This window comes from Dermacentor albipictus, chromosome 5 (genome assembly GCF_038994185.2).
Source record: "Dermacentor albipictus isolate Rhodes 1998 colony chromosome 5, USDA_Dalb.pri_finalv2, whole genome shotgun sequence".
Taxonomy (NCBI): Eukaryota; Metazoa; Arthropoda; class Arachnida; order Ixodida; family Ixodidae; genus Dermacentor; species Dermacentor albipictus.
Window position 1 is genome coordinate 49,426,385 of NC_091825.1, and position 14,677 is coordinate 49,441,061.

At 49.9% G+C, this 14,677-nt stretch overlaps 1 protein-coding gene across 1 annotated transcript in view; it reads right to left on the reverse strand.

Annotated features, from left to right (window-relative positions):
* LOC135899229 (membrane metallo-endopeptidase-like 1) overlaps window positions 1-14,677 on the reverse strand; it is an 81,957-nt gene that overhangs the window by 42,300 nt on the left and 24,980 nt on the right. Inside the window, exon 3 of the mRNA XM_065428493.2 lies at window positions 9,825-10,003. Within this exon, the coding sequence (XP_065284565.1) occupies window positions 9,825-10,003 (179 nt within the window). The remainder of the gene's footprint in view (window positions 1-9,824; window positions 10,004-14,677) is intronic.

Consider the following 14,677-nt stretch of genomic DNA (forward strand, 5'->3'; position numbering starts at 1 on the left):
TCTTAGAGGAGACTTGCAGTCAAGGTGAACTTTGTGTGTCTGCAGATACTGTTGTGCCTGCGTCCACCTCGGTGTGCGTGCCGGTTGTATGTCGCGGTGCAGTTCCAGACAGTTTCGATGCCTCCGTAGAGCCAATGCATCTAAATTGTGTGAAGAAGAACGTTTTTCTCCCTCATTGTGTGGTATCCATCGGCAACGGGCGTGCTGGCTTGTGGACGGCCAACTGCTCGGCAGAACCCGTCCTGCTTCCAGACGGCTTGAAACTCGCCTCCTTTACAGAATACACGTCTTCGTCCGTAGCCGTACTAACAGACTCGCCGTGTGAACCTGCTGACCTTCGCCAAGTCTCAGACAAAAAGCTTCTGTCTATGACAAACAAGTCGCTCAGCACAAGGGAGCGCCATACCTTGGTGGATACGCTTTCTAAGCATCTGTAAGTGTTTGACTTTGCGCAGCCGGACAAAGCGTTCTCGATTCCCGAGTCACGAACGCGCCATACTATCGATACGGGATCTGCGCGCCCGATCAGGCAAAAGCCTTATCGCGTGTCGCCTAACGAGCGCAAGATAATCGGGGAACAAGTGAGTGACATGATGAAAAATGGGATAATACAAGAGTCCTCGAGTCCTTGGGCAGCTCCGGTCATACTCGTCAGAAAAAAAGACGGTAACTGGAGATTTTGCGTCGATTATCAAAGATTAAACGCCGTGACTAAGAAGGATGTCTACCCGCTGCCCTGGATTGATGATGCAATCGATTGCCTTCATTCGGCCTCTTATTTTTCTTCAGTGGACCTGCGCTCAGGATATTGGCAAATCCCGATACACCCGACAGACAGAGAGAAAACAGCCTTCATAACCCCGGATGGGTTATTCGAATTCAATGTGATGCCTTTTGGGTTGTGCAACGTTCCAGCAACCTTTGAAAGGTTCATGGACACCATTCTGCGTGGGTTAAAATGGAACATCTGTATGTGCTATCTTGACGACGTTGTGATATTCGGGCGCACATTCAATGAGCACAATACGCGCCTGGATATTGTCCTCGACTGCATCAAAAACGCCGGCCTGGTTCTGAACTCCAAGAAATGTAAATTTGGTGACCGTCAAACCCTTGTGCTGGGTCATCTTGCTGACAAAGACGGTATCCGGCCTGATCCCCTCAAGACGGCAGCTGTCGAGGCATTCAGTGCACCGCAGTCAGTGAAGCAACTTCGTAGTTTTCTGGGTCTTTGCTCTTACTTTCGCCGATTTATTCCTGGTTTTGCTGATGTCGCTTATCCTCTGACAAATCTGCTACATAAAGACGCACGGTTTGAGTGGACACCCGAGTGCGATTCTGCATTTCGTCAGCTGAACTTCCTGTTAACCGCTCGACCTATCCTTCGCCACTTCAATCCTACTGCGCCGACAGAAATCCACACAGATGCTAGTGGCGTTGGTCTGGGTGCCGTATTGGTCCAACGCTATGACGACCGTCAGCACGTGATTGCTTATGCAAGCCGCTCATTAAGCAAACCTGAACGGAATTACACGGTGACAGAGCAAGAATGCCTCGCTGTAATCTTTGCGGTTCAGCGATTTCGCTCGTACTTGTACGGACGCCCATTCCAAGTCGTCACAGACCACCATTCCCTGTGCTGGCTCGTGAACCTTCGCGACCCTTGTGGTCGCCTTGCGCGCTGGGCTTTGAGGTTGCAGGAATATAACTTCACTGTTTCCTAAAAGAGTGGCCGAAAACACGCCGACGCAGACTGCCTTTCCCGTATGCCGCTTGCCACGACGGACTGCGACGCAGACCATTTTGATAATCTCGTCGCTTCTGTGACACCCGCTTTTCCAGATATCGATGCGTTCAAAACAGAACAACGGACAGACACTAAATTGGAGCCACTCTTTACTTCTGCCCATTCAAGTGCAACGAGCAGCAACTGTATACGTGACGGGCTCCTGTACAAAAGGAACTACTCAAGCACGGGTGCACGCTTCCTTCTAGTGGTGCCGGAGCGTCTCCGGCCAGCAATCCTTCAGGCTATGCACGATGACCCTACCTCCGGTCACTTAGGCACTGTGCGCACACTTTATCGCATTCAAGAACGCTTTTACTGGCCCCGGATGCGACATTCGGTTGAGTTTTATGTCGCCAGCTGCATACAATGCCAACGTCGGAAACGCCCTACCACTGCCCCATCTGGTCTCCTTCAACCTGTGCCGCCGTCCAGCTCACCCTTCCGGCAAGTTGGAATTGATCTGTTGGGCCCTTTTCCAAAGTCATCTAAGGGGAACCGCTGGATAATTGTCTGCGCCGACTATTTCACACGCTATTGCGAGACGGTGGCTATACCATCAGCAACTGCCACCGAAGTGTCGCTTTTCTTACTTTACGCTATTGTTCTACGACATGGACCGCCTGGTGTTATCATAAGTGACCGGGGACGTCAATTCACGGCGGATATCGTGGAAGAACTTGTGCGTTTATGTAACTCGCTCCTCCGGCACTCGACGCCGTATCATCCGCAAACGAACGGCCTCACTGAGCGCACTAATCAAACAATCACCAATATGCTTTCCATGTATGTTGCGTCCGATCACAAGAATTGCGATGAAGTTCTACCGTTTATTACTTACGCCTACAACACCGCCAAGCACGAGACAACCGGCTACAGCCCCTTCTTCCTTCTATATGCTCGGCCGCCCCGGTATACGCTCGACACTGTCCTCCCTTTTTACGACCGCGACAATCCTACGGTCGCCGATACGCCATGCCTCGCTGAAGAGGCTCGGCGACTTGCGCGTCTTCGGACTTTGGCATCACAAGAAAACTCCAAAGCCCGCTACGACGCACGACATCGGCCTGTTACATATCACCCTGGTGATCTCGTTTGGCTTTGGACTCCCACAAGGAAGCGCGGTTTGTGTCAAAAGCTGCTGGCAAACTACGATGGACCGTATGTTGTCATCGACAAAGTCAGCGAAGTGAACAACACTCTCGCACGCCTCACGAGCACTGGTAGACGTTCTTCTAGGGCACAAGTCGCACATGTCGCACGGTTGAAATCATGCACGCCCCGACAAGCTTGTTGACTCGCCCAGTGGGCTTTGTCTGCGAGGGGAGGTATGTTACGTCCAAGCGCGTCAAAGGGACGCAGGGATCAAGAAGAGAGGGGAAGAGGAGAACGAAGACTGTGCAGCGGCCATTCCTGTTGTTCGTAGCCTGCCGTTCCTGCTCTCGCACGCCTGAATAAACCCCTTTTCCCCGTGCTTGTAACGATATATATATATTGACGCGAAATAAGTTTGCACGTGATAACACGGGACCCTTCTGGCGAGAACGACGAAGTTCGTGGTTGCGCGCGCGCTCTCCGAGGACCAGCCATCGCTAAAGGCAGACGTTTTTTCCCAATCTGTCGGTGGTAAACTGTTTTCGTTGCAATAGCTGGGTGACATTTCTGGTGGACGTGCGGGGTACGGTCGATGTTAAGATTTCCGGAGCATACCCCAGACCTAAGCCCGGCGAGTAGTACAACCGAGCTTACCCCTGTGCACGTACGTGCCAGCAGACGTCTCCAGGGACTCCAGCCACAGCACGGACTGCTACCCGAACGAACTAGAATGACGAACCAACCACCTTTTGCCACTCCTGCAGCATCGCACGTTGTTGTCAATCACATCCGGACGCCGAATCTCTTCCACGGAAGTGCTTCAGAGGACGCCGACGACTGGCTTGATCATTTTGACCGCGTTGCCAACCTCAACGACTGGAACCACGAGCGTTAGCTACGTTACGTGTACTTCGCTCTTGAGTATTCCGCGAAAACATGGTTTGAGAACCACGAGGCGACACTGACGTCATGGGAAGAATATCGTAGGCAGTTCCTCAATGCCTTCGCCAGGGCGGACAGGAAAGAGAGGGCGGAGTTAGCGTTGGAGGCAAGAATTCAAGGCCCGAATGAGCGAGTGACGGCGTACGTAGAAGACATGAATCGGCTTTTCAGACGGGCGGACCCTTTGATGACTGAAACAAAGAAGGTGCGCCACCTCATGCGTGGGGTCAAAGAGGAAATCTTTGCTGGCCTCATTCGAAATCCGCCGACGACCCTTGAAGAGTTCCATGACGAACCCACTACTATGAAAAAGGCCCTTCATCAGCGGGCCAGGCAAAACAACCGCGACGCCATGATTTCAATGGAGCTCTCTGCCGTTACCCTCGGTAACGACGTTGGGGCCTTGCGAGAACTCATCAGTACAGTCGTCAAGGAGGAACTGCAGAAAATGCAGACGACCACTGCCCCTGTGGGACAACTTTCCACTGCGGAAATCGTGCGCGCCGAGGTCCGACAGGCCGTCGATATTCCTGGACAGTACGAGGCGCCACAGCAGGGACCGCACGCCGAAATCAGTTACGCTGAAGCAGTACGCCGTCCGCCACCCTCAAGTGCATGCAGCATGGTACACCCCACTCAACAAATGGACGTAAGCTTCAGGCCGCCTCGTAGCCCACCGCACATCGCCGAAGCAAGGACTAGGAAGAGCGACGTCTGGCGCACCACAGACTACAAGCCCCTTTTTTTTTCATTGTGGCGATGCCGGACACATCTACAGAATGTGTCCTTATCGTCATGTGGGGCTCCGTGGATTCTCGCCGAATGCTCCTCGTCCACGACCTGGTGAGCGGCCGCCGGAAAAGGAGAGTTTCGTCGCGAATCGTCGCAATGTTGATCAGCGTTAGCAGGAGCCCCGTTCGTCGTCTCCTGCTCGTTACAGATCACCATCACCAAGCCAAGCCTTTACTCGCGGCACTCTGAGACGCCGCTCACCTAGCCCGGCTGGTCAGGAAAACTGAGTTCAGCGACCTCTGGAGGTGAGGCCGCTGACGACGACCATACGCAACATCCTCCACTACGACGACAACAACGAAAACAGAACGACGCAGACGTACAGACGGAGTCGAACACCTTACGAGAGGAAGTAACGTTGAACATTCCCGTCACCATAGACGACGAAGAAATAACGGCGTTAATCGACACTGGAGTGGACACCACAGTTATGAGCATGGACCTTGCCTGCAAGCTGAAGAAAGTTTCTACCGAGTGGACTGGGTCGCAGATTCGCACTGCAGGAGGCCATCTGCTAACTCCGGTAGGAAGATGCACAGCGCGTGTGAGTATTCGTGGGTTTACGTTTCTCGGAGATTTCGTTCTCCTTCCAAGCTGTTCGAGGGACCTAATTCTGAGAATGGACTTTCTGCAGGCTAATGGAGCTGTGATTAACTTACAAAAGTCGCAGGTAACGTTTTCGACGGTGCAGGCCTCAGCAGGGAGCAGCACTGATGACATGTATGTCAACGCCTTGAGGATTGTTGACGAGAACCTCACGGTGCCGCCAAGGAGCAGCGTATTGACCCTCGTCACCAGCGACGCATTCGACGGCTATGAGGGTATTGCCAAGGCAAATATCCCGCTGCTGCTCGAAAGACACATCTGCACCGCGCGGGGCCTTGTTCGAATACAGCATAAGTGCACGCAAGTTTTGTTGACAAACTTCAGCCATGAGTATCAGCACGTCCCTCAAGGTACAGCTGTGCCATTCCTGAACGACATTGCTGACTTCTCCAACATCGCCACGTTACAAGTGACTTCACCGGATGCAACAACTCACGCCAGCCTGAATACCCGCGTCCACATTAATGCTGACTTAGCAGATGTACAGAAGGATCAGCTGCTGGGCCTACTGACAGAATTCTCCGGCTGTTTTTCCACGGAATCCAAAGTCCAGCGCACTTCCGTTACGCAACACCGGATCGTTACAGAGGAGTCGGCGCGGCCTGTTCGTCAGCATCCGTATCGCGTGTCACCTATGGAGCGGGAGGCAATTAAGCGTCAATTTCAAGAAATGCTAAATGATGACGTCATCCAGCCGTCTACAAGTCCATGGGCATCACCTGTCGTACTGGTAAAATAGAAAGACAACACACTCCGCTTCTGCGTTGACTACAGACGGCTTAACCGAGTCACCAAACGCGACGTTTATCCCCTGCCACGGATCGATGACGCTTTGGACCGTCTGCGTCATGATCAGTTCTTTACTTCGTTTGACCTTAAGTCAGGCTACTGGCAAATCGAAGTGGATGAGCGTGACCGTGAAAAAACCGCCTTCGTGACTCCCGAGGGGCTGTACGAATTTAAAGTGCTGCCTTTCAGTCTTTGCTCCGCTCCTGCTACGTTCCAACGAATGATAGACACTGTACTCGTTGGGCTAAAGTGGCAGACGTATCTAGTGTACCTAGACGACGTTGTTGTGTTTTCCAGCACGTTCGATGAACATCTCGCCCGGCTACGGAGTGTCCTTACCGCAATACGTAAGGCCAACCTCACCATCAAGCCTGAAAAAATGTTACTTTGGCTTCCAGGAACTCAAGTTTCTAGGCCACGTGGTCAGCTCCCAAGGAGTACGACCAGAGCCAGAAAAACTCGCTGCCGTTGCCGAGTTTCCTCGTCCTAAAGACAAAAAGGCTGTTCAGTGGTTTCTGGGCCTCTCCGCTTACTACCGTCGTTTCGTTGAAGGCTTCTCAAGGATTGCTGAACCGCTCACGAGACTGACGTGACAAGATGTGCCCTTTGCGTGGACGGAAGAACAAGAGCAGGCCTTCACCGAATTGCGTAAACACCTTCAATCCGCTCAAGTGCTGGCGCATTTTGATGACGCCGCGGCAACTGAAATACACACCGACGCCAGCAACGTAGGACTCGGGGCCATTGTAGTTCAATGGTAAGATGGTGCAGAACGTGTATTTGCGTACGCGAGTCGTAGTCTGACAAAAGCAGAAGCTAATTATTCAACGACCGAAAAAGAATGCTTACAGTCGTGTGGGCCATCAGCAAGTTCCGACCCTACTTATACGGCCGGCCATTTCGAGCGATCAGTGATCACCACTCGCTCTGCTGGCTTGCCAATATACGAGACCCGTCAGGTCACCTTGCTCGTTGGAGCCTCCGCCTTCAGGAATGCGACATAACTGTTGTCGACAGATCCGGCCATAAGCATAGCGACGCTGACTGCTTGTCACGTTCTCCTATTCCCTTGACATCCTCCGACTTGGAGCTACATTTGCCGTTTCTTGGTGTCGTCGACGTGGTGCGCATGGCTGACTATCAATGTGCAGACTCTGAGCTGCTTCCAGTCATCCGATATTTCGATGGAGCTGACGTTGTTCTCCCACGCCCACTTTCACGAGGATTGACGTCGTACTGCCTGCGAAACGATGTCCTGTACAAGAAACATTTCGAGAACAACCAGGAAATGTTCCTTCTCGTCCTTCCGACGGCACTGCGCGAGGAAGTTTTACAGGCGTGTCATGACGATCCCAGTGCCGGTCACTTAGGCTTCACGAGGACATTAGCGCGCATACGGCAAAAATACTATTGGCCACACCTATTTTCGTCAGTTTAGCGCTATGTGCGAACGTGCCGCGGCTGTCAGAGGCGTAAAGTTCCACCCGTCAAGCCTGTCGGCCTCCTTCAGCCTTTGGATCCGCCTCCGGCGCCGTTCCAGCAAGTGGGAATAGACCTTCTTGGGCCGTTCCCCACGTCATCTTTGCAAAATAAGTGGATAATCGTGGCAACTGGCTATTTAATCGCTATGCGGAGACGAAAGCTGTGCCGCGGGGAACTGCTGCTGAAGTCGCCAGCTTCTTTGTCCACAACATCGTGCTTCGCCACGGTGCACCCGCTGTACTCATTACTGACCGCGGTGCAGCGTTTACAGCGGAGTTATTGCAACAGGTCGTCACACTGACGCACACCGACCACCGAAAGACCAGAGCCTATCATCCCCAAACTAACGGCTTAACAGAGCGCCTAAACAGAACATTAGCCGACATGCTCTCCATGTACATTGATGTGGAACACAAAACATGGGATGAAATTTTGCCATACGTCACGTTTGCTTACAATACCGCTGTGCAGGAAACCACCGAGTTTACACCATTCGAGCTTGTTTACGGACGTCGCGGTACAAACCCCTTAGACGCCATGCTCCCGGTAGACCACGGAACCACAAGGAATGACACCACTGAAGATTTCGTCGAGAAAGCCGAGGAAGCTCGCCAGCTTGCTCGGAATCGCATCCGCACCCAACAGAATACCGACGCCTACCGTTACAACCGGACCCGACGGAATGTCCAGTACTTACCAGGCGACCACATGTGGGTGCGGACACCTATGCAACACCATTGGCTCTCAAAGAAATTGTTGCGCCGCTATTCCGGCCCCTATGAAGTTGTACGCCACCTCAGTGATGTGAACTACGACGTGGTGCCTCAAAACTCTGATCCTGGTTCGAACCGACGCCGTCCCCGTGCTGAAGTCGTCCACGTAGTACGGATGAAGCCGTACTACGCACGCGAGGGATAAGGAACCCTCACAAACTGCTTCAGCATTGTGTAAATTCCTGTACGTTTTTTTGTGTGTGTTTTCACGTTGGCACTCTTGCGCATAGTGCGCGCCCGCTGCCCTTGAAGATCAGTGTGTGGCACTGAGACATATAACTTTTCTTCATTATTTTCAGACATTCTGTATTGCCACCCATCTAACGGCAGAGCCACCATAAGACCACTAACAGGCAGCCTGCCGCAAATATTTTAATTCTTTCTTGTAGTTAAGTGGCACATGAAATCGGTTTGTAAAGTGACAACAAAACACTAAGGTCGCTCCGGGGCAGCAAGGGTCAGACAAATAAATAGATAACAAAGCAAGAAAATGGCACATTGGAAATAGTGCTTCTACGAGCATGTTTGCCTGACGCAATGCTTAGGTAACAAGCATGTTGCATTTCTTTCAATCAGCAAAACTGCCTATGTTCCTAGCTTTGTCTATACTGGTTTCTAGCTTTCATAACATGTACAACCCACGCATCGAGTGTCAGATGCTCAGTGCGAAGTTAATCACTTCACTTACCATTATCAGCCTGTTACTGGAAAGGTTAGATTCCCAGAGGCTTTACCATGAGTTATTTTTTTCACTCGAAATCGTTACACTACGCATAATCGCTTATAGCAAGGTGAATGTTGCTTGGTCTACCCCTAGCTCAATGTCTAACAAACACACTGTGGGCTCATGAGCTACATTTAGCATGCGCCGCAACCCTGCAATTCTAACAGTCCCGCCTCCTGGCTGCACGCAAATGCGTTTCCCTGAAACGCACTGTGAGCGCTATACCGCATGCCCATTACCCCCCACGACTAACACCCGGTACACTGCAATGATCCTCTATGATGCAGAGTGCTGGCTTCCGCTATGTCTACAGTGGGCCATTTTCCAACAGGGCAGAGTTCGTCTTTGTTTTTTTTATTTAGATTGCTTGCCCATCCAACTGCCGACACGGTAGCTAGTAACCAAACACGCGACCTTATGTTCAGTATCACTACATCCCAGGCACTGAACTACCAATCGGGTGGCGCCAAAATTTCGAGAGCAATGAAGAAACCTAATCGCGCAGCCAGTTGTAAAAGAAGTAAGAATACCACTGCAAGAAAAAAATGGCGACAGTACCGATCGTAGAGCAAGCTGAGTTCAAATCATATTCTAGTCGTAGTAAAAAAGAGTATATAAGATTATGGGGGCCGGGCATGGGAGATATGAGGTCGTTCATTATAACAGCGGAAGGTTGCCAGTAGTAAATGCAAGCAGTCGAGCCAGCATAAGCAATCAGTTCAGGGTGAGATGGAAGTAGTAGCGTGGGTTAGCCTAATGTCCAAAAGGCATAAGTGGAAATCTTTGGAAAAGGTGGTCATCATGCGGTGAGCATAAATCAGGCTGATGATCTTACCAGTACGCATAACACGAATGCGTTCGGCACAGTCCCTTCACGTCTTGGGTTGTTCTCGGCCTCAAGTAGGTAATTATCACCACAAGCACCACGCAGAGCCCCACGGCAAGCAGCACTACGCCGTGAACTCGCTGATACCTCGGGGGTGCAACATGACCACGTGTCCTTGCAGTAGTGTACTGGAAAGAAGTCAAGAATTCATACACTCGTTACTGTAGCAAGCTCGGGTATAGCTGCTGACTATGGAAGCTCTGACCCCCCCCCCACCCCCGGGAATTTTCTTGACCAGGTCCGGGGGGCGGGGATGGAAGGCCGTCCCCAAAGCATACTAATTTGCTAGAAATCTCAGCCCTTGCACCATTTCTCGAAATGCACTCCAACCATGAGTAAATTAGATTTGTGTTGAAGTGGACATTATCATGACTGCATTCATTCACAGTTCTAGTAAGTGTAACTTCCAATGCAGCTGCAGCATATGATAGGTTTTGTCATTGACAAACCAAAAAGTTAGTTGATCATTATTACGTTCCCACGGCCAACAATAAACACTCATGTGACCCATCGTGTATATATCTTCTATATGCTGCCACAACCATTTAGTGCCGCTCGTGTATATATCTTCCATATGCTGACACAACCATTTCGTGCCGCTCGAGTAACTTATTAAACACTCACAGTAAATTCCATTCCCAGTCTGCTTCCCACATATATACAATATGTATAAGAAGAAACGGAAATGTTGGACCCGGTTTATCTACATCACAGCCATATAAAGCCAGCAGATAATGACAAGGAAAGCGGAGAGAAATTACTTGTTCAGTTCATTGAAATTGTACAAATTGTCAATGAATGAAAATGAAAGTGGACGAAAAAACAACTAGCCGCAGGTGGGCATAGAACCGAGGTCTTCGCACTACACGTGCGATACTCTTAATATATGAGCTATGTGGTGCCATTTTCCTCTCCATTTATCTGGGTTTTTATTTATGCGTATCAGAGTTAACGAGAACGAAGTTCAGATAGCGCGTAAGCAAGAAACAAAATCAAAATGAGTCATGGAAGTACGACAACAGGCACTCAAATAAAATAGAGGTCGCCGAATAGATAGTACGCCACCGCGGTAATCAGTTACCAAGAAATAACTATTCAGATGAACATAACAGCTACTGCACCCGAAAGATCCGAACAGCGACAAGATCCGCATAAGTGCGCCTCAGGTCAAGGAGGATAAGAACCCTGTCCTGAAACCGTCGCCACCCCTATCGGAGGATTACTACAAGTCATATAGAGACCAGACAAGCATAAAATCCGCACGGCTGGCACGGCAGGACATTGAGAAAGGAATGGCCCAGGTGCGTGCCATGACTTTTTACGACTTCTGTACCACCGCCCTCATCAAAACCCAGTGGGAACCTAATTCTAGCAAGCACACTCAGCCCCGATCTCGTATGCAAACTAGCGGGAGTAAACAGTACCCAGCTAAATCCCAGAATCTACCAGATTGTACCGTGCATGAAGCGTATCCCAGAACGGTGGGACGAGTCGTGCACAAGAGTCACCCGAGAACAACGGAACAAGAACTCATAAGGTCACTGAAGGCAAACATAAAGTGTGTGATACTCCGTGCAAGAATGCTTGGAAGGTTGTCTTCAGTGGTCATCACCACGTTAGAGGACCCGCATATGCCTTTCTACGCTATGGTCACCTGCGAATATATGAGATGCCATCTCTTTTGCAAGGCTGTTTAATATTGACGGGCCTCCAAGGAAATAGGACACCAACAAGCTGACTGTCCCAACAAGAACAACATTGGCAGTAAGCGCGAAACCAAGCACCCCAAAGGTGGTCACTGCTGAGAACTCAAATGCAAGGTGCGCGGCATTCCACATGGGATGGCAAGAAAGAAATGCAGGAAACTCATATCGGCTCCACCTTAGGAATTAAAGAAGGAACGAAGCCAGTGCGCAAAAAAAGACGACCATGAATCCAAAGAAAGGCTGGCAACAACTCGCCGGCAATGAGACTGGACCATTGAGAGTGCATACTTCACGCAGCAGCAGGAAAGCCGAAGCATGAGTCGAATTAGAAGCCAAAGCAAGAAGCCACGCCAAAGCAACAATTGAAGCTAAATCAAGCAGAGACTTAGTTGGACTGATGTTACTTGTGCCCTCGGTGCTGGAAGCTAAACAACAACCTGGTAGTCTCGGATCCGTACTTCTGCCATAAAAACACCATGACCTCCTTGACGCAGCAAAACAATGAGCTACAGAAAGGACTTGAATATTAAGACAAGATGTAGACGACAAGATATCGCGAGGAAGCGGGAAGAAAGAGTGGAGAAAATATGCGGATCCCACGTGCTGTAGGAATTGATGTAAGCAAAACTTTGCATGCTGTTTGATTTGATTAACGACAGTTAGCTGTGATGCTGGTGGCCGAATGTGTAACTTCTTGAGCGCTCAGTCTATTACGAGAGTGGTGAGTTCAAGTTAAACGTTACTTTCCGTCTACCACTGGTATTTCTCGGCGTATTCTACAGAACACAAAGGGAGACGTATTTGCCCGAGGCTTTGTGCGTCGTTGTTCGTAATGTCTGTGAGGGTTGAGCATTATCACTGTCTCACATGGCACATCCCATTTTGACAGAAGTGTTAAACTTTAATTGAATTATGAGGCTGTACGTAACTCACAAAAATATTTTATAGATTCGCGGCCTGCGCCGCGTTTCGCTGCGCAGTGAGGACGCTCCTGTTACGTGCGGCGCTTCTTTCGAGCCTGGGTATCCTCGAGGCTGAGTGCACGTTTTGTAGCCATTTTGTTGGCGCATGTTTACGTTCTGCTTCTCCATACATGGCCAGCGCGCTGTTGAGAGGCCAGCTCCAAGCGCTCTCTTCTGCCTATGGACGATTGTAACGTTTAGAATATCACAGCCAAGCACGGGACTTCCACACCCCAGCACCTGAATTTCTGTAGCACATGAAAGCAGGAACTGCCTATTCCATATCCACAAAAAAGGTAAACGCTGCAGCTGCGGCGCCGGCCGGGGTGTGCGAAGGCCAGCTCCATCTGGTGGTGCTGCAAAAAACCAAACAGCGCGCGCGCACACACATGGATGGATGGATGGATGTTATGAGTGTCCCCTTTGGAACGGGGTGGTGGGTTGCGCCACCAAGCTCTTGCTACTATACTGCCTAATATTCTACCTAGGTTAAACAATGAAAAAAGAATAAAAAAACACTATGAACTACAACGCCCAAATTTTCTGATCCCCTATTGCGAACTGTGCTTTTGTACGTCTCCGTCTTTTGTCGTTTCCCTACTTTTCTTCCACCAATCCTCCAGTCGCCTCTTACTAATGTCTATTGCGGACATGTTTACTTTACCAATGCTCCCTCTGAACCCAAGGGCTTCAAGGAGGCCAGTGGTGCCTAAATCGACTGCTGGGTAGACGTCTTCACATTCTAATAAAACATGCTCCGTACTTTCCCTAGCTTTACCACAGCAATCACATGCTTCTTCTTCCTTCTTATATCTCGCTTTATAGGTGCGTGTTCCAAGGCATCCTGATCCCGCTTCGAAAAGTAATGAGCTTCCCTTTGAGTTATCATAATCTGTTTCTTTGCGGATTTCGTTTTTTCCTCTTAAGTAGTTACTCATGGCAGGTTTCTTTTCCATTGCCGCCACCCATGAGATTAATTCAGCTTCTCTGATTTTCCGCTTGACCTTTGCTGTTGTGTTGTCCACCCTACAGGCCGCATACTTGCTGGTAAGCTTCCTAGTTCTTTTCCTCCACTGTGAATCAATGTTTTTCCTGTACAGATACCTGAACACTCTCCCAGTCCATTTACTTTCTTCCATATTCCTCAGCCAATCTTCATACTCAATTTTACTGCACGCTTCCCTCACTTCAAAACTAGTCCAGCCCATATCACCCTGCACAGCTTCATTTGTAGTCTTTCCGTGAGCGCCCAATGCGAGGCGACCCACTGACCTTTGGTTCCCGTCGAGTCCTGATTGTACCCCCGATTTATAGCAAACAACCGCATTTCCAAAAGTAAGTCCTGGAACCATTACACCTTTCCACATGCCTCGGAGGACCTCGTACCTATTGCATCCCCATAGCGCTCTGTGCTTCATTATGGCTGCATTTCTCTTCCCCTTTACTGTTATGGTTTTTTCCTGTGTTTCCATATATCCATTGCCCTCGTTTATTCATATACCAAGGTATTTATATTCTGTTACCCGAGGTATTTCTTGGCCCTGTATCTCCACTGTCTGTTCACTGTTTTCATTGAATACCATAACACCTGATTTTCTAACACTAAACTTCAAGCCTAAATCGTTGCCTTCCTGTCCACAGATATTAGCCAGACGTTGCAAATCACTTTGCTTGTTAGCTAGCAACACAATGTCGTCCGCATAAAATAAACCTGGGAGTTGCTGCTCTATTACTGTACCCGCCTGTTTGTATGAGAGATTAAAGCCGATATTACTTCCTTCTAGCACCCCCTCCATCCTCACTATGTACATCATAAACAACAGCGGGGATAAAGGGCACCCCTGCCTCAGTCCGTTGTTGATATGAACTTTCTCCTCGCTCCTCATCCCTTCCCATTCAACGCAAACGGTATTTTCTAGGTAAATCTCTCTCAAAAGCTGTATAAAATCGTTACCTAAGCCTTCCCCTTCCAGGATATCCGACAATATGTTGCGGTCCACGTTGTCGTAGGCTCCTGTAATGTCTAAAAAGGCCAAAAATACACACACGAAACACATGAGCAGCAGGCGAGTGCCATCTGGTGGCGTTGCAAGAAACCCAGCGGCACGCATGTCAAGACAATCAAAGCAGCAGC